This window comes from Sminthopsis crassicaudata, chromosome 6 (genome assembly GCF_048593235.1).
Source record: "Sminthopsis crassicaudata isolate SCR6 chromosome 6, ASM4859323v1, whole genome shotgun sequence".
NCBI lineage: Eukaryota > Metazoa > Chordata > Mammalia > Dasyuromorphia > Dasyuridae > Sminthopsis > Sminthopsis crassicaudata.
In genome coordinates this window covers 162,345,546-162,372,793 of record NC_133622.1, presented here as the reverse complement: position 1 = coordinate 162,372,793, position 27,248 = coordinate 162,345,546, and the positions used below count along the sequence as shown (strand labels likewise).

General features: G+C 34.7%; 1 protein-coding gene across 2 annotated transcripts in view; it reads left to right on the top strand.

Moving 5' to 3' along the window:
* USO1 (USO1 vesicle transport factor) overlaps nt 1-27,248 on the top strand; it is a 92,414-nt gene that overhangs the window by 22,599 nt on the left and 42,567 nt on the right. For both annotated transcript variants that reach the window (XM_074274209.1, XM_074274208.1), the window contains exons 5-9: nt 14,389-14,489; nt 21,401-21,503; nt 21,640-21,695; nt 24,025-24,145; nt 25,215-25,393. In XM_074274209.1, the coding sequence (XP_074130310.1) occupies nt 14,389-14,489; nt 21,401-21,503; nt 21,640-21,695; nt 24,025-24,145; nt 25,215-25,393 (560 nt within the window). The remainder of the gene's footprint in view (nt 1-14,388; nt 14,490-21,400; nt 21,504-21,639; nt 21,696-24,024; nt 24,146-25,214; nt 25,394-27,248) is intronic.

Genomic DNA, 27,248 nt, shown 5'->3' with positions numbered 1-27,248 from the left:
CTCCTTTATGATCTCTTTGGGATGACCTGGTAGAAACATTGCTGGATCAAAGGATATGCACAGTTTTATAGCTCTATGGGCATAGTTCCAGGTTGCTCTCCAGAATGAATGTATCTGTTCACAACTCCATCAACAATGTATCCGAGTCCCAGTTTTCCCACATCCTCTCCAACATTCATCATTATCTTTTCCTGTCATCTTAGCTAATCTGAGAGATAAATGGCGGTACCTCAGAGTTGTTCTAATAGTGTAAATCCCTCTTCGTCATAGTATGTTTACTTAACTTCTCTGCTATTTTTTTCTCTAATGCAAAAATAATAGTTGAGTCTCTTCAAGCTCTTGTCATTCTGTGGAAGTTAAAAGTATCTTTCAGTTTTATAATGCTATGGAAGTTGCTTGTGTCTGTAGGGAACATAAGGAGGGGTGGCCCTCTTCTTTCTTCCAGTTCATCTTTATTGTATGCCAGGAGGGTTATATTGCTAACATAGCTCTGCCTCCATCACCACCAGCTGATTGAAGTCACTGAAGGTTATCAAGAATATTAACTACTTCTCTTGCCCTTTCTCCATTCTGTTCTTTTAAGGAAGATTATTTTAAAAATTCATTAAAAAATAACATTTTGAACAAAGCAACCCATTTTAAAATAAACTATATCAACAATTCTTTCCTTCCATTTTAAATCTGTGAGCAGAAAAGATAGAATGCAGATTTACTGTGCTTTCTCTTTGTTTTGTGTTTTTAAGAAGATCACATAACTAAAATTTTTCAGGTCTATCCAAGTAATAGAATAGACTTGCAAAAACATTTATAAAATAGAATGTACTAGTGGACTAATACAATGAGTTGACCATTTTGTTTGAGCAATGTTTGTTATTGAGCAATATTCGTGTTTTATTCTTTTGGTTTTCCATTTATGGAGTAATTGGCTGAGCTTAGGCCAAGGACCATGGATCACACAGAAAAGACTCTCTATATGGAGTATTTTAGGGATTGATGCAATCAACATAGTATTAATATCAAGTGCAACAAAGAGCATTTTGAGAACCTCACTATTAATAAGGAATTCCCTCTAAATTTAGTCTTTGTGTGAGATATCTTTAATGAGACTTGGCAGATACTTTTAGTAGATATGACTCCCTGTTCTGTCCTTTCCTTGATACTGTTTTAGAGGAGTGATCATTAAACGGATATCTCTGTGGTTGAATCTGTCTTTATGATCTTACATATGCGTGAGAGTTAGCTTGCAAGAGAGCATTCAAAACTGAAGTTTTCTGTGTTAAATTAACATGTTCTTTTGAAATCCACAATTCAATACACCTTTCAGTCATTTGCGTGAATGTAAAGATATGTTATGCTGTAGAAAGTCTTCTGTGGAAGCCTGATTATTTCATTCTCATATTTTCCTAAAGATGCAGTTTCTATGTTCTCTCATAAAGATGATAAAAATAATTATATAAGGTCAGAGTTGGATTAATAATATTTGTTACCATTTCTACTACTTGAGCCATTTCCATTTCCTTATTTAACACATGGGTAAATCTATTGTCACTAATGATGAAAATAGGTTGCTAAGGAAATACAGGCAAATCTTTTATTTTCAATCTATTTATTTTTCTTTTTAAAAATCTCATTTTTATATGCTTTTTGAATGAAATAGATTTTCATACCACAACTCTCCTGCTGCTTCTAAAAGACCAACCACTCAAATTCTGATTCTTTGTCCCAACTCCTACCTATAGGTGGACACCCAAGTACTTTGTCCTAGATCATCTCCCCCCTCCACCCCACCTCCCCTTCCACTCAGACTTTTAAGGAACTTATCAGTTCCCATGGTCTGAAACCTCATCTCTATGCAGGTGCTTTTCCAGCTCTATATATCCAGTCCTAATTTCTTTCTTTCTTGATTTCTAGTATTGCATGCTTAGCTGTCCATTGAATATTTCTAACTGTCTGTCCTATAGGCATCTCTAACTCAATGCAACTAAAATACAATTATTTTTCCTCTGAAACGCATCCCTCTTTAGAACTTATTGGGAAAATGATGTTTTTTTCTTTTTCAAGACATTTGTACCATTTTATATTTCTCACTCGTAATTAAAAGAATCACAAGTCCATGAGCCAAACATTGAGATTGGATTTATTACCAGAGAAATGAAAATGCATGTGGAACTCCTAAACCAAATACAAAGAAGTTCACAATCCAGGCAAGGGACGGGGAAGTCTTATAGCCAATCCCTTCTCAATTGGGAATGACATGGGAGTTCTAGCTGCACAATTTATCAGTCTGGTGCAGACTGACTTGTGCCATCCTCATAGTTGGTTCAACCCTCAAAGACACAATGAGAGTCCAGTAAAAGGGGCAAAAAAGCAGTTATGTCTATTGTGGGGTAAGGGGTAAGGAACTTCATTGCTGACTCATTCTGGGCCCCCTGCACAGTCTGGATCCAGTATTTCTAGAAAATAGGGCAATTCAAGAAGACAAATTAAGTTGGCTTCAGGCCAGTGTCACTCTTTCTTATTTCTCCATTAAACTGAGAGCTCTTTGAGAGGGGGAATTCCGGAGGTTGTTTTGTTTGCTTTTCTTTGTATCCTCAGTGCTTAGCACAGTGCCTGGCATGTAGGAGGCCCTTAGTGAATACTTGGCTCCATCATATCTCATCAGTTACCAAGTCTTGATGACCACCTCAACATCTCTCTACCCTTATCACTCTCTTGATTCAGGACTTCACCTCTCATCTGGACTATTGCTGCTATCTCCTAATTGATTTTCCTGAGTCATGTTTCCCTCTTCTCCAGTCCATCTTTCACATAGTTGACAAAGTGATCTCCTAATGTATAGGATTGTCTATTTTAATCCCTTCATATGTACCATCTCATATAGAAAGTGACTCTTAGTTTCTTGGAAAAAATAATAGACTCCTGCTTGACATTTAAAAATTTTTCACAGTGTGCCTTCAGGTGCTTTCCAGACATGGATGTGTTTTGTGGTCCAGCTACACTCTGCCTTACTGTTACTTCTCATACTTTTATATATATTCTATTTCCTTTGTTCTGTTTTCTGCCCCTAAATTGCCTTCTACATTATTTTGTATGTATTTTATTTAGATGTACTTAGATTTATTTAGGTTGTTTCCCCAAATAGAATGTAAGCCCTTATTGAAGGCAAGGAAGTACTCTTTCTTTTTCTCTTTCTAACTCTAGTGTCAAGAACAGTGCCTGGCCCACAGGTGTTTCATGAACATAGAATCCAGAAGCATCTGCACAGCTTCAAAAGGAATAATATAAAGTTCTGCCTTCTGCTTATCTGGCAACAAATTATTAATCACCTTGACAAAGATCTATTTTGCATGAAAGCATATAGTGTAGAAACTTATGCTAATAATAATGAAGTACTAAGAAAGATAAGCAGCAAATAGGTTACTTGAACTCAGGGATTTTTAGCGCACCCATTGATAAGTTTTTGTGTAGGTGACTTAAAATGCATTTTACATAATTAAATTACAGAGAAGCTCAAACCCAGGTGTTCAGGTTCAAACCTTTGATTGGTAAAAATCAATCAAGGTATACAATATGAAGATGAATGATTGCTAAAGGTGTTTTCCATTGTGTGGATGGGACCCAATACAAAAGTGGAAGAGATTTCTTAAGGTTTCCCATATGCTCCTGTTTGTAGATGATGTTATAGTTATTGCATCAGTCAAGCCTTGAAAAGGTGCCATATTCTAAATGAGATCCATTAGTTCAGCCTATTTTTACAGAAAAAAAAAAAAAGCATTGTTCATATGCTATATTGTATGTCTCGAACAAACTCAGAGTCTTGACTGCACTCAAAAAATTACTTGATATTTTTAATGATTCCTTTTTGAAACAAAAACTATCTTTTTAATCGTTTTTTCCCCCCTGTTAATGATCTGTGCCAATCAGTCATGGAATACAACTGCTAAGGAATTAAAGTCCTAGTTTGCCCAAAAGACAGTGGAAAAGGTATGAGGCCTTTGTATTACCAATGAAGAATTGCCTAATAGAAGAGGAGATGACCTAACCAGATGAAGAAGAAATTGCTATGTGATGGATGGATTGTATCTCACTGGTATCTTAGAAAAAGACCTCTTAAGATAGGTGGACTGAATGAAGATTTATAGGAAGACATCTTTTTGTCATTTGTAACAATTAGATGCTATTTCTTTAGTGAGTTTGGGTCCATGTGGGCCTCCCTGATTAGAGAAAGTACAATGTGAGAATTTAAGTATTTCATTCTTGTGATTCATGTCAACTCATATGGAAAAAGCTTGAAGGTGGCTAAGAATAAAATAAAATTACACTCAGACCCTCATTCGATTAATCAACAAATATTTATTAAACATCTTTAAGGCAAGCTCTCAGGTTCCAAATTTAAAAAATGAAACAAAACCTATTTTCAAAGAACTTAGATTCTGGTGTCTTGGCTAAGGAGGAATGAGAGCTCATTCTTAGGTAATCTGATCCCCATAACAGATTATGTTATCTATCACTGTTGGGGAGTTGTCTGAGATACATAAGGAATTGAGACAAATGTATAAGAACTGGAGCCAATCTTAGTAGCTTTTAAATGAAGAAATGCACATTATCAACAGCCACATTATCACAAATCACAAATATTATAAATGCAAATGAAAATTACTGAGATTCTATGAAATTCATCAGAGGAGCAAAAATGATTAAAAAAAGGAAAATGATAATTATTAAAGGGACTGTGGAAGAAGAGGCAAATTAATGTATTGTTGGTGGAGCTGTAATTTGATCCAACCATTCTAGAAAGCAATATAATTCTTTCACTCAGTGTACAACTATGTGGTCTTTAAGCTAAAAGGCATACGAATGTTAATTGATAATAGCACTTTTTGATGTAGCAAACATCTAGAAACAGTGGGTACCCCATTAGTTCAGTCATTCCCTAATTTATGAGCATCCATTCAGTTTCCAATTTCTTGCTACCAATTTGACTGAACAGATTGTGCTATATGAATGTAATGGAATGTTGTTATGTTGTAAGAATGAACAAATACTATGGATTGAGAAAAACCTGGAAGGACTTTCTTGAACTAATGCAAAGAGAAATGAACTGAACCAGGAGAATAATTGTAGAATGAACAAAATAAATAGTAAGAGGAAAATAATGTTGTAAGACTTCAAAACTTTGATCAGGATATGGTGGAGAACAAAAAGAGTATTGTAGGACTGCAGAATAAAAAAATATTACCCCAGTTATTCAAAAAGGAAAGAAATATAGGCTATAAACTTTAGTGCAGTGATAACTCTGATTTTTAGGAAAACTTTATTAGAGACTGTACATAAGTATCTTTTATCAAGATGAGGTCATACATGACTAAACCATGTTTCCTTTCTTAACAGGTTTACAAATTGGTACATCAGGGAAATAACATAGATAGTGTTTACCTTGACTTAAGCAAAGTGTTTGATATAGTGTCTCAGTTAAAGTAGCATGGAACCTGGAAGAAAAGTGTTTTAGTTTTTTTCTTTTAATTAAAAGTATTTTATTATTATTATTTTTCCAATTACATGCAAAGATAGTTTTTGACATTCATTTTTGTAAGATTTTGAGTTCCAATTTTTTTCTCCTTCCCTTCTTTGCCCTTCCCCTTCCTTATATAACAAGCAGTCTAATAGTTATATATGTTTAATCATTTTTAAAATTTCTAATTTTGTCATGTTATAAAATAAAAATCAGAACAAAAGAGAAAAACCATGAAAAAGAAAAAACAAAAATCAGTGAAAATAGTGTGCTTTGATTCTCATTCAGTCTCTTTCTGGGTATAGATGGCATTTTCTATCCCAAGTCTATTGGAATTGTCTTGGATCATTATGTTGTTGAGAAGAACTAAGTCTTATCATAGTTGATCATCACATAATCTTTTTTTCCCCCCCTTATGCAATTGGGGTTAAGTGACTTGCCCAGGGTCACTCTGTTAGGAAGTGTTAAGTGTCTGAGGTCAGATTTGAATGCAGGCCCTTCTGACTTCAGGGCTGTTGCTTTGTCCACTGCACCACCTAATTGCCCCTGCTCATCACATAATTTTGCTGTTACTATGTGTAATGTTCTGGTTCTGGTTATTTCACTTAGTATCAGTTCATGTAAATCTTTCCAGGCTTTTCTGAAATCATTCTGCTGATTGTTTTTGTTTTTTTTTTTTAATTAAAGTTTTTAATTTTCAAAACATATGAATAATTTTCAACATTCATCCTTGAAAAGCTTTGTGTTCCAAGTGAATTTTTTGCTCCCTTCTCCCCATCCCCTCCTCTAAACAGCAGATAATCCAATGTATGTTAAACATGTGCAATTCTTCTATACATATTTCCATAATTATGCTGCACAAAAAAAAATCAGATCAAAAAGGGAAAAAATGAAAAAGGAAATAAAAAAATTAAAATGCAAACAAACAACAATATAAAGAGCAAAAAATGCTATATTGTGATCCACACTTAGTTCCCACAGTGCTCTCTCTGGCTCTCTTCATCACAAGACCACTGGAACTGGCCTGAATCATCTCATTGTTGAGGAGAGTCATGTCCATCAGAATTGATCATCATATAGTCTTGTTGTTCAGCATCAGTTCATGTAAGTCTCTGAAATCAGCCTGCTGATCATTTCTTACAGAACAATAATATTCCATAACATTCATATACCACAATTTATTCAGCCAATCTCCAATTGATGAGCATCCACTCAGTTTTCAGTTTCTGGCTACTACAAAGAGGGCTGCCACAAACATTCTTGCACATACAGGTTCCTTTCCCTTCTTTAGTATCTCTTTGGGATATAATCCCAGTAGTAACACTGCTGGGTCAAAGGGTATGCACAGTTTGATAGCCTTTTGGGCATAGTTCCAAATTGTTCTCTAGAATGACTGGATCATTTCATAGCTCCACCAACTATGCCTTAACTTCCCGTTTGATTACATCTCCAACATTTATCATTATCTTTTCCCGTTATCTTAACCAATAAGATTGTGTTTAATAAATGGTTTCTAGGGACAGCTAGGAGGCACAGTGGATAGAGCAGGAGCCCTGAAGTCAGGAAGATCTGAGTTCAAATCTGGCCTCAGACACTTAGCACTTCCTAGCTTTATGATCTTGGGCAAGTCACTTAACTCCAATTGCAAAAAAAAAAAAGTTAAAAAAAATTGGTTTCTGATTGTTATTTTGTAGAAAAGAAAGAGAAATGGGGGCTAGTTGAATGGTTAAACTAAAGTTTTAGTGATTAATAATTATTATTGTTATTTGTCCTTCATTCTCGAAAACAACCATGACATGAGGGAGATAATACCTGCAAGTAAACCTGCAAGTGACCTGCAAGTGAATTATATTTAAGAGAGGGAGGGCTGTGCAAGGTCACTTTCCTCACTTTCCTCTCCAGAGCCATCTAGGTCCAATAGCCAGATACAGATCAGAATGAATGGAGATGACTCTGAAAATAATGGGAAATCTTGGCCTTTTTAAGCTAAGATGTCCAATAGATCTCAGTTTGACTAAGGCAACATTCAGTGATTAAGACTAAGTTAGGTAGCAATTGAATCTCATTTACCTAGTCCAAAAAAAACAAAACAAAACAAAAAAAACTAAATAAATTTGGGAGGGGAGGATCCCACAGGTGTTTTGGCCAAAGCAGAAATGACTTCTATACACATTTCAATCTGGACCCAAACAGTGACCAAATGGGACTTGGCCTGGGACCTGTTAGTGACCAGTCAATGAGAATCTAAATGGTTTTGGCTTAAGGCCTGATACCTTAAGAAAGAAATCTAGCTAGTAAACCCCAAGATATCTTGGGAGAATTCAGGGATTAATGATTATGTCACCTTGGAAGGGTAAACTGGAACTTTGCTTAGCTTTGTTCTTCACTAAGGTCATAGCAGGCTTGCCTACCAAGTTTGTGAATGCCATAAAACCTAAATGAATAACTCAGAGCAAATGACAGTTGGGATCCAAAAAAAAGTTTTTGATAGGGAGAACAGTGGTCTTCATATTGAGAGCTACATACTCCCAAAGGATAGTAGAGAAGGAATGGAGTCAAGTTGGAGAAAAGCCAGTATTTTTGCTGAGCTCTTCTAACACACTCTCTCTACAACAACTTGAAAAATGTACTAATCTGAATTCTGAGCAGAAAAGCCAACAAAGTCTCCAGGAGTCATATTTATAATTTAAGTCCAGGAATGTTGCCTAGGAATAGTAAGGGAGTGTAACACCTAGTCAAAAAGAAATTCCAGAGTATCTCTGCAGTAACATTGGACACAAAATTGGATATCGTTTGGCAACAACGTTGTCTCTTTCCTGGTTCTAGGGCAAAGAAAGAGTAGTTATAATCATAAGGGATCCAGAGCCCTACTGTGTAAGTACTGTATTGCAGGCAAGAACAATGACCAGATCTCTCCCATTGAGCTGTAAAAATAGCAGAAGGATGTTAAAGCCTAAAGGTCAGGGTAGTCTGCCCTCCCAGAAGTGTCCTAACATAAAGTTCAAAGTCAAGAAATAAGTTGTAAAATGAACAGCAGTAACAAAAAAAAAACCTGACGACAAAAAGGTATCATAGTGACAGGAAAGTTGAACATACTAGCTCAGTGCAAGAAAATGACTTGGAAAACATCTACAAGCAAAGCCTAAAAATGCAGACTAGACAAAAGCCCAACAAGAAGTCCTAGAAGAGCGAAAGAAAAAGATTTTTGAAGGGGGAACAAAAAGGATTTTTAAAATTAAGATCAGTAGAAGAAAAATTGGGAAGTGAAATGAAAGCTATGCAAGAAAACTATGAAAAGGGATTATCAGCTTGGTAGGAAAAAAAACACAAAAAGTTATGAAGAAAATAACTACTTAAAAACAGAATTGGCCAAATGGTAAGAGAGGTGCAAAAAAAGGTACTGAAGGAAATCAACAAAGGATAATAGAATGACATGAGAGATGCACAATTGATTTAAAATAAAGTGGATATGCATTTCTTCCCACCAGAGATTTTCCCTAAGAAAACTTTACCATTCCTTTCCCTTGCTATCTCCCATCTATACCTTTCTCTTCTTTCCTACAGCTCACTTCCTGCCCTTTCACCCTTGTGCAGGCTCCCAACTTGTATTCTGTTCTACTTGTCAGCCACTTGAGGCCTTTGTAACCTGACGAGTCATTCACTTACAGTAGCTGTTACCAAATGGCATTAGGCCTGTCTTCTCTCTTCTAATAGACTCCCTATTCCTTCTCATTTTTCATTCACGTTTTGTACTTTGAGTGTCATTCAAGAGTGGGTCCTGGACCTTTTTTCTGTACATTCTCTCTTGGTAATCTTTCATGGGTTTCTTTATCATCTCTGGATAAGTATCAGATGTATCCAGACCAAATCTTGCTCTTGAATTTCCGGCTCAAATCACAAATTTTCTATAATGCATTTTAAATCGAGTTCCATAGGCTTCTCAAATTCATCTTGGCCTAAAGAGAACCTTACCTTATCCTTTCCCCTAAGTACACCCTTCAGCCTCCATCTAAGTGCCAATGCAATTTTTCTCAAATGTAAGTCTCTGTGTGTGCATGTATGCTGAGTTTAATTCTGAAAAGGTATCCTTCAGTCATTTCACTTGTGTCCAACTCTCCATGATTCTAGTTGGGTCACTTGGTAAAGATGCTATCATTTCCTTCAGCTCATTTTCAGGTGAGGAAACGAAGACAAACAGTTAAGTGACTTGCCCAAGGTCACACAGCTAGTAAGTGCCTAAGGCCAGATTTGGAAGATGAATTTTCCTGATTCCAAGTCCAGTGCTCTATCCACTGAGTTGGCAAGTAAATATAAAGTTAAATAAAATGTACTTTGAGAGGAGGAAGGGCACTAAGAGCTAGTAGGATATGGAAAAGTTTCATTTCATGGTGAAGGTAACACTCAACCTGGATCTCGAAGGAAACCAAGGGGATCTAAAAAATGGAGGAGGAGAGGGCAGACATTTCATGCGCAGAGCACAGACAATGTAAAGATGACAGAGGAGTTGGTTGGGTGAACAAAACAGGAAATAGGCCAACATGGCTGCATCACAAAGCATGTCAAGGAAATTATGTATAGAAAGCCTGAAAATGTAGGAAAGTTGTAAGGACATTTAAATGTTAAAAAGATGTTATTACATTTCTTGCTAGAAGTAATGGAAAGCTGTTTTAAGTTCACTGAATTAGAGAGGTTTGGTTATGAATTAGAATGAGAAATTGCTGGAGATGGGCAGAACAATCAGGAAGGTACTGAAATAGTCCAGATCAGAAGTTATGGTACGAGGGAGATGGCTGTGTGAGTAGAGTGGAAGGTGTGCATGCAAGAAATGTTACATACATAAAAAATGACATGATTTGGCAACTGATGGAATGAATGGGAATAAAACGCCATGATGACACCAAGGTTACAAATTTGGGTGGCTGGACGCCCTTCACAGGAAAGGGATTACAGTCTCTGATGGAAGCATTCCAGGTGGAATTCAGTTAAGCATGCAAAGGCAGAGCATTGTTTTCATCCTTTTATTTCTCTTTACTTTACTTTTTTTTCTTTAAATGAAGTTGAAAGTGGTAGTTCTTTCTTGCAGCCATCTAACAATCTTATTATGCTCAATTTTTATTTTAAAAAAAGTTTCTAAATCATCCTGTGATAGTTTGGATAATATGTAAAATATAGAAATCTCATTTCCAAATGAGCCATTATATATTTTTTCAGGCCACCTCTCCCGCATTTTTCATCAAAGTCTTTCACCTTATATTTCACTGAAAAAATAGAGACCATTCCTTCACATGCTTTTTTCTTTCCAAGTTTACATTTGAAATACCTCAATAGCTTGTCCTATTCTCTTCATTTGCTCCAGTAGCAAAGAATGAAGTAGCCCATTTAACCAAGTCAGTCATTTTGTTTGTGCACTTAATCACATCCTCTGTAAGGATACAGAGAAAGACGAAAGGCAGTCTATTCTCCAGAAGTTCCCAGTCTGAGGGAGACAGGATAAATTGAGAGTAATAGCTAAGGGGAAGGCACTAAAATTGTTCACCTTGACCTGATTCCACCATCCCCCCTTTCATATCCTCGTCAACTCTTCCCTTTAAAAGTCAGCCTCTGAAATCTGGCTTCCATACTTAATGTTTAAATTTAAACTACTCTCTCCGAGGTTTTTATTATTAAGTCAGATGGCCTTTCCCCAGTATATTTATTGTCTCTTAGCTTAGCCATGGCATTTGACACTGCTCACCATGCCTCCCTCCTCTTCCAGAGATTCCTTTCTTAGATGTCTGTGATACCAATTGCTCTGGGCTCTTGTCATTTCATTGTGTGGAAAGCTTCTTGATATGGAAATATCATTGATTTGGATCTGTAGTTTACATGTAAGGCATGTCTAAGGGTACTAATAGTTCTGACTCTTGGCTGAATAGGTAGTTTGTGCAAGAGGCAGTTCATGGACACAGATCTTCATGAATCCAGCATGTACTTCCTCTCTATCCATATAATGGCATATATAAATTTTTGCACCTTAGGACATTCATTATTTTTAGTAGTTGATCTCCTTACTAATAATATTAGTTATATTTTGCCTTTTAATTCTTGCTTTGCATGTTGTAGAACATTTTGAAATCTTAACAGCTCTTTTGCCTGTTGTGTGAAAGATTTAAGCAACCACAGCAGATGAGAAAATTGGACAACTTCTCAGTCATTAATAGAGACATATCAAACCACCACTATTCAAAAGCAAATTTTTAAAAAATCATGGAAAATCAAAAATAGGGGCAGCCAGGTGGCTCAGTGAATAAAAGACTAGCCCCAGAGTCAGGAAGACCTCTGAGTTCAAATTCAGCTTCAGACACTTATCAGATATGTAAACCTGGGCAAGTCACTTAATCCCAATTGCTCCCCCCCCCAAAAAAAAAAAAAACCATCAAAAATAAACATTGTTGGATTGCCCACTCTTTTTTGATGACATAATCCTCAGGCCCCTTGTATTAGTCTAAATAATGGAACATAGAGTATTATTGTGTTTTTTTTTTTTTTAAACTTTTTAGTGTTCAGAAGAAAAGTTATTTTATTTTTGAGGGGAAAATTTTTAAGGTTTTGAGAAAGTTGAATTTGGTGGAGGCAAGGAATTTTATAGAGACTATTTTTGAATTAAAAATTTTTAAACACATATTTGGTCATGAGCTATTTTCTTTCATTTTGGTGCTTAGTTTTAATTTCTAGAAAACAAGATAAACATGTTTTTTAGGTACTAAATGAACAGTACAAAACAATACTTAGTTAATAATCTTTTCTGTGGTTCCTCTCCTCCCCCTTATTGCTTATTATTTTCTTTTTGAAGAACCTGTTCTGTTATCAGTTACATATAATTATTTTCCCTAATTTAGGGATGTTTGCAGCATGCTAATGTTAAATGTCACACGTGGGGGAAACCCCCCCAGTATAATCTTATTTGAAATGGCAGGTTGAAAAATGGGATAAAGTGAATAGGTTTTGATAATGTTTTTTATTCTCAGTCTAAGGCTTTCAGTTAGTTGAATTAAAAGGACTTATTTCAATGATTCTAAGATTTTTTTATATTTGAAGAGAAACAGTTACTCAAAGAAAGCAGAGTTAAATGTAGTATTCTTAATGATAATATTAGACAGTGAATACTATAAAATTAACATACTTTTGAAAAGTTGATGGATAATTGACAGATAACTTTTATTGCCAGAATTGAAGTCAACAAGATTTCAGGTCCTTTCTATAGTCCAGGACTGGGAGTACAAAGAAAGGTAAAGTGACAGTCATGACCCTTGAGAGTACATTTAAGGAAAGAGACAACATGTATTCTAGGTATCTATAAAATAGAGTATCTCTAGACCCTAGCTTCCTCCTCTTCTTCTTTTTTTAAAATTTCCCATAGATATTTATTCTTTTCTGAATTTTATAGATATTTTTCTATGATGTATTTTGTAGATATTTCTTTTACTGGGGGAGAAGCATTCCACAACTCCTCTTAATTCTAGTGTTCTTCCTTTTTAAATTATTTTCGAATTATCCTGTATATAGCTTCTTTATTTGCTTCTGTATCTCCACATTAAATTACAAGTTCCTTGGGAGTAGGGATTCTTCTTATATACCCAAGGCTTAGCACAATATCTAACTGTTGGTCACAACCCTCTATGAAGTCTTGTAACTGAAAGGTTAGGGAGGGGTGTGAAATTATGATCCATTATCAGTAATTGATTTTTATACCTGTTTTATTTTCTAATATGTATGGGGTCATGAAAGTTTCTGAAGTGAAAAGGATTGCAAATGGGAAAAGTTTAAGAAGTCCTGCTCTAAAGTATATGTAAAAGCCCTCTGAAGGGGAAAGATTAACATGTGGGAGCACTCAGAAAGGCTGCCTGCAGGGGGTGAAATTTGAGCTGAATCTTGAAGGAAATCAGGGAACCTAAAGCGTGCAAGTGAGGTGGTATATATCTGCTTTTTAACCCTTAGACATTTAATGACTGAGTTATTAGGAGGTATATCCAGTCATAACAACAGTCTTAAAAATGTGTTTATTGATTTCTTTTGGTTTTGTATCATTTCAAGATATATCTCCCCTTTCCTCCTGACTCCCTACTCCACTTATCCTTGTTAAAAAGAATTAAAAACCGAGGGGAAAAAGCAATAACCTAATCTGAACTATACGCACTGTTCCATAACCATGTTTTTCTGCCTCTGCACTTAAGGGCAGAGGTGTTCCTTTCTTTGAGATCAGACTTGGTTTTTATAAAGCTTTCAGTTTCCAGGGATTTTTGTGGTGGTTGTTGTTTGTTTTAAATTTTTATATTGTATAGTTATTGCATATATTCATTTCCTGGAACTGTTTATTTTATTTTTCATTGGTTCTTATAATTCTTCCCTTATTGCTTTAAGGACTTTATATTGTTTTGTTTTTTTAACAGCATAGTAATATTTCATGCCTAGTTCAGTTTGGTATGGTCATTTCCTACGCACTGGATATCTAACTTTGTTGGTATAAAAAGTTTGCTATAAATATTTTGATGTGTATGAAGCCTTTCTTTGTGATTTTTATCTTTTTGGGTAGTATGCTTAATAGTAGAATCTCTGGGTCAAAGAATATGGACTTAAATGTTTTCTTAGCAGGTAGAAGTGTTTAAGGAAACCTGAAGAGTGCATATTGAATGAAAATTAAATCTGAACTTTAAACAAAAAAAGTTATTTGTGCTTGTGGAAGTACTATGATTGAAAGACTGGACACTTATTTAATGGAATTATATTTTTCATAATTACAATACCAGATGTGTAATACTTTTAATTGCTGAATAAAAAAAAAAGCTTTAAGATAATTTAGCACCATACTGAAGTATTTTTTTATTTGAATATTACAGAAGACAATTCTTCAAAACAGAGTGATGATTTGGGAGGCCAATTTACAGAAATTTTCATTAAACAGCAAGAAAATGTTACACTCCTTTTATCCCTCTTAGAGGTGAGTCAACACCTTATTCATTTTAATTTGGGGGAATTTAGAGGCAATGTCATTTGATATATACACATTTAACATTTTATCAATGTCTATGGTGCCACTCTACATAATGTAGTTCTTCTGTCTCTGGTCTGTCAGTTGTTACTGCATTATTTGAAGTCCATTGTTGCTTATCATGTTTCTGACACTCCCTGTGTGTGTTTGTGGTCAAGCATTTAACTTTCCTTGAACTTCAGTTTCTTCCCCTTTAAAAATGAGAGGGTTGGATTAGATGGTTCCCAAGGTCCTTTCCAATCATACCTATATTCTTCTTATCTTAATATTTGCATTTTTAAAATCACAAGAAGTACAATCTTGATCCATCTTTTCCTTTCTGTATATTTTAAATGTGTTTCTTGTTAACAGCAAATTGTAATATTTTATTTTCTTATCTATTCTTCTATGTCTTTTATTGGTAAATTTAATCCTTTTACATTTAAAGTTACAACTGTTGAAGTTTGTGTCTTTGATCAGCTACTGGAATATGTCTGAATAGTAAGTTTCCCTCCTCTCTTAAATTAGTACTTACTCTCCATGCTTTTTTTTTTTTTTTTTTTTTTAATTAATTATAGTTTTTATTTACCAGATTATGCATGGGTAATTTTACAGCACTGACAATTGCAAAACATTTTGTTCCAATTTTTCCCCTCCTTCCCCTCTACACCCCTACCCCCATGGCAGGTTGACCAATACATATTAAATATGTTAAAGTATAAATTAAATACAATATTCCATGCTTTTGTTTATGCAAATCTGAATCTACACTTATGTCTCCCCTTTCTCTTCCTGTTGCCTTTTTTGAATCCCAGGCACCTTCTTCCATGCCCTTACTTATTTCTTACTCCTAGTTTTCTTCAGGATTTATTCTCAGACATGATAGTTTTAGATAAAGAAATTAAGGTACAGTGTGAAGTATATCATAAACTTAGTATCAGGTTTCAGATCTGCTCTTCTGAAGCGTTCAACCCCCCTCCGTAGTTGGCTGAGAGACTTGGCCCACTGCCTTCCATGGCTGAGGGGTCATACTGTTGTTTTCCTCTGATGGCACGGTTTTTTCTTTGTTCTTCCTCTCAATTTTCTGTTCTGTATTCTTAAAATCCCAAGGGAAAAATTAAGACTTGAGATTTGTTTACCTCTTGTCTTGAGTCCTGACTAGTTGTTATATAGAATTCTCATTTCATTTCTTTTTCTCCATAGCTAAGTAGACACCCTACCTGGGTGTTTGTAATGTTGAATTACTAATAAGATTTTTCTTCCGGAGATGCTCCTTTCTTATACCTACTATGGTCTTGATTTTACTCTTTAGAAAAAAAATTAAAAATCAAACCAAGATACACTGATCATATTTATGGTTTCACATAGTTAATTTTTGTTCAGGTTAGTCATGTCCCAATTAACAGAATTAAAAACAAAACAAAACAAAACAAACAAAAAAAACACCTTTAGATTCTTTGGCCCATTGATGTGTTCTTATTCTCATTTGTTGTGAGACTTTTAACAATAGAAGAACAGGTGTGATAACTGATGCAATAAATAAAATTTTACTGTGAAATAAACATTTTCATCCTATATCATTATTTTCTTTGCTTTATGGATTTTTTAAAAATGCACATTGTCAGTTGACCCAACTTGGTCCTTTGAGGTATTAATAAATACAATTGCTGCTAGTATTAAAATAGAAAATCAAATAACAAATAGAAATAGACTACTCCTTTATCCCTCATGCATTTAAGTCCCTTTCTTTTCCTAGCTAAATGAAAACAAATATTCATTTCTTAGTTTTCCATTATTATTTTAAAACAGTAACTTTTTTGGGGGGGATTTGGTTAGTGAATATCTTGTTGAACAGAATTGGAGAAAGTCACAAAACTATGCTTATTAGATCCACTACAGATTTATTTTAAATAATTTCATCTGGCTCTTACTGCAGCAAGGCAGTCCTTTTATACTTCCCCAAACAATTAATTCTTTCTCAACCTAGCAGCTGTTCCTTACCTTTTTAATCCGTACTCCAATCTCCATTGTACCTTGCCTCCATATCCTGACATTCTCCCTGCTAAGAAAATTGCCTCCTACTTTACTAAAAACACTGAAGCTCCTTTCTCTCCCTCCTTCCTCACCTTAAAATACTGAAATGTCTTCCCTTATTATCTCCTTTTTCACTTCTTAATGCTGAATCATTAAATGAAACTGCTTTCTCCAATGTTATCACGACTGGGTCACAAGTGAAATTTAACACAAATAGACAGAGGTATGTTTTCTCTGAGCAGTATTAATAGCTAATTCTGAAGGGTACTACCTGCTCATAACACAGGTCTAATGGCCTGTCTCAGTTTAGCTAGAGATAAAGAGGCGAAGTTGCAGAGCCTTTTTCTAAGTATAGAGCAAAGAATAAAATAGAGGAAATCATACACCATTGGTTAAGGACTTGCCAACATCAGGAGATAAAAAATCATGATTGGTTACGTTGAGAAAAGTTTCACACTCACATTCATGGGATTAGGACCATTCCCTCTCTGCCTTAAAAAGATGTTTTATAGATTTATGCGACCTAGTCGCAAGACCATTGCTTAGTGGACCAGGGATCAGGGAATGAGATCAAAGACTACTTTTAACGGGACACTGATGAGACAAAGATGCTGCAAGGTCAGCTTGTCTGTTTTCAAGAAGTGCACAAGATGACAGTTTCTGAGGAGCACAAAGGGATTTGCATTGGTGTTAAGATAACATTTCCTTTCAGTTAAAGTGTTTTATGAGAGCATTGAACTTTTAAACTAAGCGTAAAGATTTTTTTTAAGTAACTAATCTTAATAAACTTCAGCATCTAACTGGGAAATGGATGAACTTGTGAACTTTTATACTCAGAGACAAAAAAATATATAGAATGTGTTTGCAGAACAGAATCAATTACAGATTAAAATAAAAATATTAAATACAGGATCAATATTTAATTTTCACAATTCTCACATTTAATGGCGTTTTCTCATTCCTTATCCTTACTAACTTAGGCCAAGTCTTTGACTATCCATTTTATTTTGCATGTATATTATCTCCTCATAGGTTTTTGTGATACTTATGTTGTTACTCAACTATTTCAATTGTGTCTGTGTGGGATGGGGTGCTGGAACTTCCTTATCCAAATTGCCTTTTCAGCGGTGTCTACAGATAAACAGAAAGCCTTTATTTGGTTCTTACAAGAAATGGGCCAGCACACTCAGGAGGCAGGGTGTGGCCCAGTACAGAAGCAGAAGCTGGATTATATAGCCAAAAAGCTGCAGGCTTCTCTTCTCTCCCCCCCATCCCCGTTAACTTGTTAATTTTAAAATTTCATTGGTTAGACTGAATTCTTTAGGAACATGGAAGGGACTATTGACCAATATACATCAAGGTCTCCTTATTTGGCATAAGCAGAAACTGAAACTTAGGTCTAGGGTCTGATCTACTTTACCCTATAGGCTCTAAGAAATCTTTACTTGTCCCATTCATGTCTGACTCTTCATGACCCTGTTTGGGGTTTTCTTGGCAAAGATAGTGGAGTGGTTTGCCATTTCTTTCTCCAGCCCATTTTAAGGATGAGAAAACTGAGGCAAACTAGGTTAAGTGATTTGCCCTGGGCCACATAGCTAGTAAGTGTCTGAGGCTGAATTTGAATTTAGAAAGCTGAGTTTTTCTAAATTCAGGCTTGGCACTCTATGTTCTGCATCATTGATTCTTCTACTAGAAATCCTGCCACTATGTTCTCTCTGCTGAGCCCCGGTTCCATGTACCAACTCTCCTTTGGCATCTTAAATAGGATGCCTCAAATCAAAATTTCCATCTCTTTTTAGTTTCTATGTCACTCTGCTACAGTCTTCCCAGTCACTCAGGTTTCTTTTTCTTTTTCTTTTTCTTTTTCTTTTTCTTTTTCTTTTTCTTTTTCTTTTTCTTTTTCTTTTTCTTTTTCTTTTTCTCAAGGACTTCTACCAATTCTTTTTATGACATAGGGTACTGATACCTAAAACAGATAGGATGAAAACAGAGAAAGAAACTACAGACCAATTTTCCCAATGAATATTGATGCAAAAATCTTGAATAAAATACTAGCAAAGAGATTACAGAAAGTCATCCCCAGCATAATACACTATGACCAAGTAGGATTTATACCAGGAATGTGGGGCTGGTTCAATATTAGGAAAACTATTAGCATAATTGACTATCTCAATAACCAAACTAACAGAAATCATATGATCATCTCAATAGATGAAGAAATTACATTACATATAGCACTTAACCTTCAGTTTGTTTTTATTATTTCTTGTTATCCTTGTTTGTTATGTATCTTCTAAGGCCCCACTTTTGGGGTGCCAAATGCGTCCAGATTAGCTCTCTGGAGGATCTTGGTACTAGCCTGAATCCTTGGTCTTAGAGGAGGAGTGATGAGGCGAGACTCACATGGGTGGTCAAACATGGAGTCCGTTTCTTCCAAATCCTCTCACCCTTATATACCCTTATGTATCCAAAGCAACACTACACATGCTGGACCACACAAACAACTTGCTATTATTTGTAGATGACTCTTTGCCACTTGGTATCACTCTGCTTTAATTACAACACAGGTTGTCATTGCCTCCTGACTTCTCAGGAAGATGGAGAACCCTTAGGGGAAATGGAGAGCCAAACCAGACATTGTTATCAGGTTCCCTCTGGGCTGAAGGGTCTTATACCTCCCCCAGAATTCCCCTACTATCTGTGGCCCTCTATACTTGTTTGTTTGTTTTTTTCTTTTCCTAAATCAAGACAGTGATTTCCTCGTTTTCTATGGTTAAAAATAAACATGATTAATAACTTTCTGAATATTGACTCACCCAACTTTATTAAATTTTTTATTTGAAATAGACTAAAACTAGCATTTTTGTATGCAGAGTAGAGTAAAATTATGAAACCACAAATAGTTTGAATTCCTGATACAATAAATTCAATATTACTCTCAAAGCTATCCCACTGTAGTGCCCTTCCAAGGTTACTGCTATTTACTTCTTTGCATTTTGGTCCTTTCTTTTTAGCTTTACATCAGTTCATTTAAATTGTTTGTTTCTTTGTTGTCTTTGTATTTCCAGTTTCTTATAGGAAAATAATATTCCAGTTCATTGGGTACCATAGTAGGCTTAGCATTTCTCAAATTAATGAGTTTCTACCGTGTTTCTAATATTTTTGCTACTGAAAAAAAAAAAGGCAGTTGAAAATTTGGGGGGATGGGAGGTTACTGTCTTTTTGACTTTTATTTCTGTTTGACTTTTACTAGTGATCTTAGTAGGATCTCAGCTCTCAGAAACAGTAAGGGCATTATAACCACTGATTTTTGTTTGGGAGTTGTGTGTATGTGTGTGTGTTTTGTGTTTTGTTTTAGCATACTTGCTTTCCAAAATGGATAGACCAGTTCATACTTGGTGATTTTTCTTTTGTGTTTTTACTGAAATATATACTTATTATTCGTTTCTCCCCTTCAGAAAACCTGACATTTTGTGCACGTTCCATAGCACTTGTTGCCTGTTTTGTGTTATTTCCTATTTCTATCAGTCATTGCCAATTGGGACATTGCAGGGAGACTAGTAGACTCAACTAATAGTCTGTTGTTCATTTCTATTAGTCTCTTTTCAGTCACAGTAAGAAAGTCACAAGAGACCTGAGATAGGCTCTCACATCTCTTCCTGGAGGAACCCCTCCCTACTACACTATTGATTTTTGATGTTTGATTGCTTCCTTGCTATAATGACTATTTGTAATCAGTAATACTTTTTGATCTCTTCCCTTCTACACTGGTGTCACCCTCATCTACAATTACCTCTTTTTTCTTCTTCTTGAGACTCAGAGTAGTGTGACTAATGATCAAGTGGTAGGATTCTCCCTTCTCTTTCCTGGATTTAGCTCAAAAGTCAGGAGCCAGGTGTAGCAATCACTTGATTTACCATAGTGTCTGGTAGGCTTGGGGAGTTGGGAAAAAAGCTGGAAACAGTGGGGTGCCATATATAAAAGTTGAGTAATCTCCCTGGTAGCCTGAAAAGAAAACGTGCCCAAACTACAGCAGTCAGAGGATGAGGAAGAGAGCCCTTAGAGCCTGAAAATTACCTTGTTAGGATATTCTCCCATTCTTCTTGTCAGTGAGCTCTTTGAATTTAGGTTTTGTTTTCTTATGTCTTTTTTTCTCTAGTGGAGGAGTCTGTCCCTAGGAGACCTTATTCTGTCATTTTCCTAGAATTTTGTTATCTTATAGAGCAGGATTTTCATACTAACAATTGGGAAGACTTTCCATTCACTACCCTCTTTGTGGAATAATGTGACAGAAATCAGGAAAGAAAATAGGGTAAAGGAAAATTCAAATGGAAAAATAGGGAAGATGGAAGACTGGCTCCTCTCCCTATCCCCATAGAAGAATTCCACTCTGGATTCTAGGAATGAAAGTATTCCTTAGTAAATTACCAGACATTACAACCTACTTTGGAAAAGGAAGCAAAACATTGACATAAGTGTTAATGTATTAGACTTTGTGAAATGTTTTCTACATAAATTTAACCATTATATTAAAAGAGATTGTAAAATTTTATATCTGAACAATAATTGAACAGTTCAAGCATGTTGATCTTAAGATATACCATTTCTAGAAATATTTTCTGCTATTTATCTCACTTCTACAGTTCTTTTTTTATCTAGTCAGTAATAAATTGCCAATTTCAGTTAGTGCTCTGTGTCCCTTTATCAATGTCCTTCGACTCTCAAATCAGTTTTTGAAAATTTGTTGAAAGATATTTTAAGTACCATATTTTTATATACTATGATCAATTTAAAACATTTTTTCTTGTCTAAAAGTACATATAAATATTTTATATTCTACATTGCAGGAGTTTGATTTCCATGTTCGTTGGCCTGGAGTGAAGCTTCTTACCACACTTTTAAAACAACAGGGGCCACAGGTGCAGCAGATTATTCTTGTCAGTCCTATGGGTAAGACACTCACATAATTTCAGATTATAAACATGTTTGAAAATGGTACTGTAAAGGTGGGTTCACTTTTGATACTTTGTTTCACTTTTTAAGACATATTTTTGGCACTACAAATCACATAATTTGCTTATTCTAGGTGTTTCAAGATTAATGGATTTGCTTGCTGATTCCAGGGAAGTTATACGTAATGATGTAAGTAAGCAAGGATCTAGGAGGCTGAGGTTGTTAAACTTTTTCTTCTTCTTCTTCTTCTTCTTCTTCTTTTTTTTTTTTATTTTTTTATTTTATTTTATTTTTTTTTATTATAAACTTTTTCTTCTTGATAGCATTTAAAAAAACAATTCAGGAACCTGAAAGCTTCTGAACTTGCTTTGCAATTTTGTATGAATTCAATAGGAGAGAATGATCATCTGGTTTTTGGTTTTTGTTTTAGTTCCATAAAGGATAATATAGAACAGTATTGTTTCTTTGATTCCTTTTTATACAGATATTTATTTTAATCAGAATATTTATTGCCATATAGTTCTGTATAGCAAAGCTTCTTAAACTGTGTATTACAAATCCCATATGGCAAATGTGGGGAACCCTCCCTTTGCACAATCAACCACAGGCAAAGATGAGCTGAAAGCTAAGTAGAACCATCTCCTACTGCTTGAGTTCTAGTAGTCAGTTACTTGGTATGGCCTGCAATTGATGTTAAAAATATTCAAATGGCCCTTGGCAGAAAAAAGGCTCTCTGTCCCTGCCATTTAGGTCACGTAACTGAATGAGAGGATCACGAGAAATTTGGCAACAGTAAAAGGTTTCTGAATTCAGTGAACAAAAATTAATTTAAAATTAAATGCATAATGATTCCAAAATGATTCTGGCAATGCTTGTTTTGTGTTGCATCATGCGATTTCTCTGCAACCTTTGGTTGTGAACGTAAAGCCCGTGCATTTTGTACATTTTGTGCAAGCACAAATAATGCCAGAAACACCTTGGCTCAGATTTGAGTTGTGGTGGTATAAAAATTTCTCAGGCAAAAAAGGGTTGTGAGTAGAAAAAGTTTAAGAAGCCCTGCTTCTTTCTGAGAAATAATGCCAGTATAGTGTTATGTCCATTCCTTTCCCCACAAAAAGGAGGGCCCTGTAGATATTGAAGATCAAGATTCTCAATATAGGGGTTTTGCCCTGATTTAGAGTTCTGAGAGTCATACAGATTTTGACATGCTCTAATTTAGGCCATTGGAATATATATAGTTGAACTTACTTATTAAGGCTGAATATTTTACTGATTTGATTTTGAACAATTAGCATAATTTGCTTAAAAATATAGTCACTGTCTAGTATACCTTCAATGATTTACATATAAGACTTGTTTTTCATTATATACACTAATGTAAAGACTCTTGAATGGTTTTCCTTGTCATTATTTGGTATTACCAAATAATGTTCTTTGTGTGTGTGTGTGTGTGTATGTGTGTGTAAGTTAGAGAATTTTTAAAACCTCAAGGGATTTAGGCCATCTTGTCTGCCTGTTTATTTTATAAAGAGAAAACTGTGGCCCAGAGAGAATAAATGATTCAGCTAATTAATGACTAGGTCGGGGTTATAACAGATTGTTGGAGTTGACATAAGGAATTTCAGTGGCCAACTTTGCATCTTATTTGACAGTGGCCTTTGCTTAAAGTGAGGGGCATCTTGATAATGCCTGAGACAGCCCATTCAGTTTTTTGATTTTACTACTTGTTGCATTAGGTTTAAATTTTTTTATTTGCAACTTTCACCCATTGCTTTTATCTCTGCCCTCTGTGATTCATTTCTTCTTAGTAATTTTGCCTTATTTTCTATGGATAATATCAAGCAGGTTATTGGCAAGATAAGTAGATTCTTTGTATTATTTATTAAATTCTATCAAAACAAACCTCTAAGCAGCACTTACTTGATGCCGCTTCCATTTGGAAACTCCTAAAATATTTAAAGACAGTTCTTATGTTCCTCCTAAATTTTTTTCTTCAGAACGAATAGTTCCAGTTCCTTCCCTTGCTAGGGTATGAACTTGAGCCCCTTTATTTTGCTGGTTCCCCTCCTCTGAAGCTGTTACAGCTTATTAACATCTTTCCTAAACTGTGATGAAGATACTAGTCTACTGTGGACTAATAGGACTACACACGGATCACGTGGGCACACTGCTGGTGACATACAGTCATTAACTTAGTCTCATGATATTGCTCACACTATAATCATGTAGGCAGGTCCTTAATTTTTATGTTTTTATGTATAAAACTTTTTTTCTGTTAACATATAGTTTGAAATACAATATGGCTTTCCATGAAATTACCTTTTATTGCTTATAAATAGATGTATAAACTTTATTTAAAGGCCTGATAATCTCTCTGGTCCTCATTTTCCTTGTCTTTTAAAATGAGGACATTAGACTAAATGATTTCTGAGACCTCTTCCAGCTCTGGTATAATGTTATTCTCATTTCCTATTAATAACTTAAGCCATTAACCACTCTTTTCCCTATTCCCTACTAGGGTGTCTTATTACTGCAGGCATTGACAAGAAGCAATGCAGCAATTCAGAAAATTGTTGCTTTTGAAAATGCTTTTGAGAGGTTACTGGACATCATCACAGAGGAGGGAAACAGTGATGGAGGTATGGTAGGAACAAGTTAAATCTGAAGTCTTGTCACCTTTTTAGATTTGGTATGAAATATAAATAGTTATTAGAAATGAAAAATATATATATATATATGTACATATATACATATAAATAATATAAAAGATGAATGCATGTACTTTAAGTCATATTAGAAGCTAGGTTTGTACTTCCTTTTTCTCTTTTAATATAAAATGCTATATCCATTGTAGAAAAATATATTGCTTGTTGTTCTAGGGGCTGGTGAATAGAGGCTAAAAAAAGTAATGTTAATATGCTAATAAATAAATATAATGATAAATAAATAAAAAAAGATATGTTAATAAATAGAGTATTTGTTAATAAAAGTGCCATATGTAATAACAGCAGCTAGGTAGGTCATTAAACAAGGCTCAGGCAGGCACAGGTCCAGTTCAAATTTGAACTCAAATGCTAGCTGTGTGACTATGGGCAAGGTGTTTTAACTCTTAATTCACTGGAGAAGGAAATGGCAAACTAATCCAGTGTCTACTAAGAAAATCCCATGGACAGTATTGACATGAAAATGGTTCACAGGATCATAAAGACTAATATAGTAGCACACTAAAAAAGGTAAGGTGAGAGGGTGAGCTTTTTAAAAATATTCAGAATAACTGAATATTATTATAACATTTACTGGTTAAATGTTTTGGAAATAGCATTGAGAAAAAAATTCATTTTATAGAACTGTGAACAATGAAAGGATGGAAATTTTTCTTTTCCATTTTAGTTCCTAATAATATGGAACTTGCAATTCTATTTCATATCTCAAGTGGGGAAACTCCCACTTGTTACCATCTTTGTCCTATTAAGTAATTTATATGGTGCCAGCCACCTCTTCCCCTTAACAAGTAGGGTATTATTTTGTAAAATGTTGCCATATTAAAGTTTATAATAGGTTTGATGAATAGGAAAAAGGAAGAGAAAACTTAGATGATGTCATAAACAAAATGATAGTACAGCTCAATATCTGCCTGATAGTGTTTGCAGGCAAAAATGCTTCAGAATTTTCTTTCAGGTCTTAACTTTAACAAGTTTGTCTTTTCAGGTATAGTAGTTGAAGATTGTCTTCTCCTGCTTCAAAATTTGTTAAAGAACAATAATTCCAATCAGAATTTTTTCAAAGAAGGTTCATACATTCAGCGTATGAAACCTTGGTTTGAGGTTGGTGATGACAATTCTGGCTGGTCTGCACAGAAAGTGACTAATCTTCATCTGATGCTTCAGGTAAAATGTTTTATTTTATTTTATTTATTTATTTTTTGCTGAGGTTATTGGGGTTAAGTAACTTACCCAGGGTCACACAGCTAGGAAGTGTTAAGTTTTGATTTGAACTCGGGTCCTCCTCAATTCAGGGCTGGTGCTCTATCCACTGTGCCACCTAGCTGCCCCCTTTTATTTTGTTTTTTGACACAAATATGGTAGGAACTTTGATATCTCTTTTTAGAATAAAGTATAAGACTGTGCTTGTGGTGATTATTGATAGAATTTTACAGTAAAGAATACATTAAGCCTTTGTTTTAATTTTATAGATAGGATTTCTTGACTTGGGAAAATGGCATTGTAAGCTAAAAGCTTTTCATACTCTAGAGTCCAGTGAAGAATTTTCAGCCCCAGCATTTACCTGTTCATATTTTATTTAAAAGTTTATAACTTTATGCTAATTTACAATATAGCATAGTAGAAACCGTAAATCAAGAATAATGTAGTAATTTTTCTCTCAAATATTTGTAATACTTCTTTCAGGCTGGACCTAGAGCTAATAATAGAATCCAGTTTTTCTGAATCTCAGGTTAACCAAACTCATTAAGCATTTGTCCAATGTTCTTTCCATTGTACATAGTTGTTATTTGTGAAAAGAGAGCATATAATTACAAGTGGATGATTTTCTAATTTGAACTATTTGGTTAAATTCCATAAAAATATATTAAGTCCATAAAAATGCTTACTATATGAAATGTGTTGTATTAGGCACTGCAGAAATAAAGATTATAAACACAAGATGCTTTTGATTGCTCTCTCTGCTTCATGACACCTTACCCCAGTCTCTCTTCCATTCATCTGTCCAGTGGATTGTCCTGATGTGCAATTTCAGCCCTGTTTCCTCATTTTCAGTAAATTCCAGTGGCATGTTGTTACCTTCAGGAGTAAATCTAAAATTTTGTTTGGCTTTTAAAATTTTTCATAATCTGCCCCTTTATATAATTCCAATCTTTTTTTCATTTTATTTCCTTCTACATATTTTGATCTTCTTTGTGTTCCTCACATAAGACCCATGGTTTTCCAACTATACTTATTTTCAACTGACTTTAGTGAGTGTATCTTGACATGTACATAAATAGCTTTAATAAATGTCTAAGTAAACTGGAGAACAGAGACAGGTAGGAAAGTAAGAGATTGCTTCTGACCAGATATATCATGTGAATTAGTTCTTGAAGGAAGAAAATTATTTCATCAGGTGGAGATGTGGAAGAAGAGGGAGAAGATGTGTCAGGCATAATGGGAATGACTGAGCAAGAACACAAAATCAAGAGAGGCTGGACTGAGCATAAGAAATCTGTAGTAGTCCAGTTTATCTGGAATGTACAGTTGATAATGGTTCGAAACACTGAATTTGACCAAGTACTTGAGAAAGAGTCTTAACGACCGTGGGATTGTCAAAATAAAATTTTTATTTTTATTTTTTTTTACAAAATTGAAAATTTTACCTTTTGCAAATGAATATAGCAGTGGGTAACTTCTTTGTAGTTTTAATTTTATTAAAATTTAAAATGGCCAGTTATAATTTTTATATGACTAGCACTAGCAAGTGGTAGACTTGGTATTGATATGTCAGCCATCATTCCCTTTTAAAAAAACTCTTTTTTAAAAAATCCTATTTAACACCACTGCTTTTTTAAAGGTAAAAATTCCTCCAAAATATTTTTTACAATTATAGATATGCATATAAACTGAAATCTCCATCAATTTTTCATGTAATTACTTTATTTGTTAAATTTCATTTGGAGTACAGGGAGATTTTTTTTTTTTAAAGTAAAACTCTTATATTGCTTGACTTAAAGTTGGAAAAATCTTTGTGTCA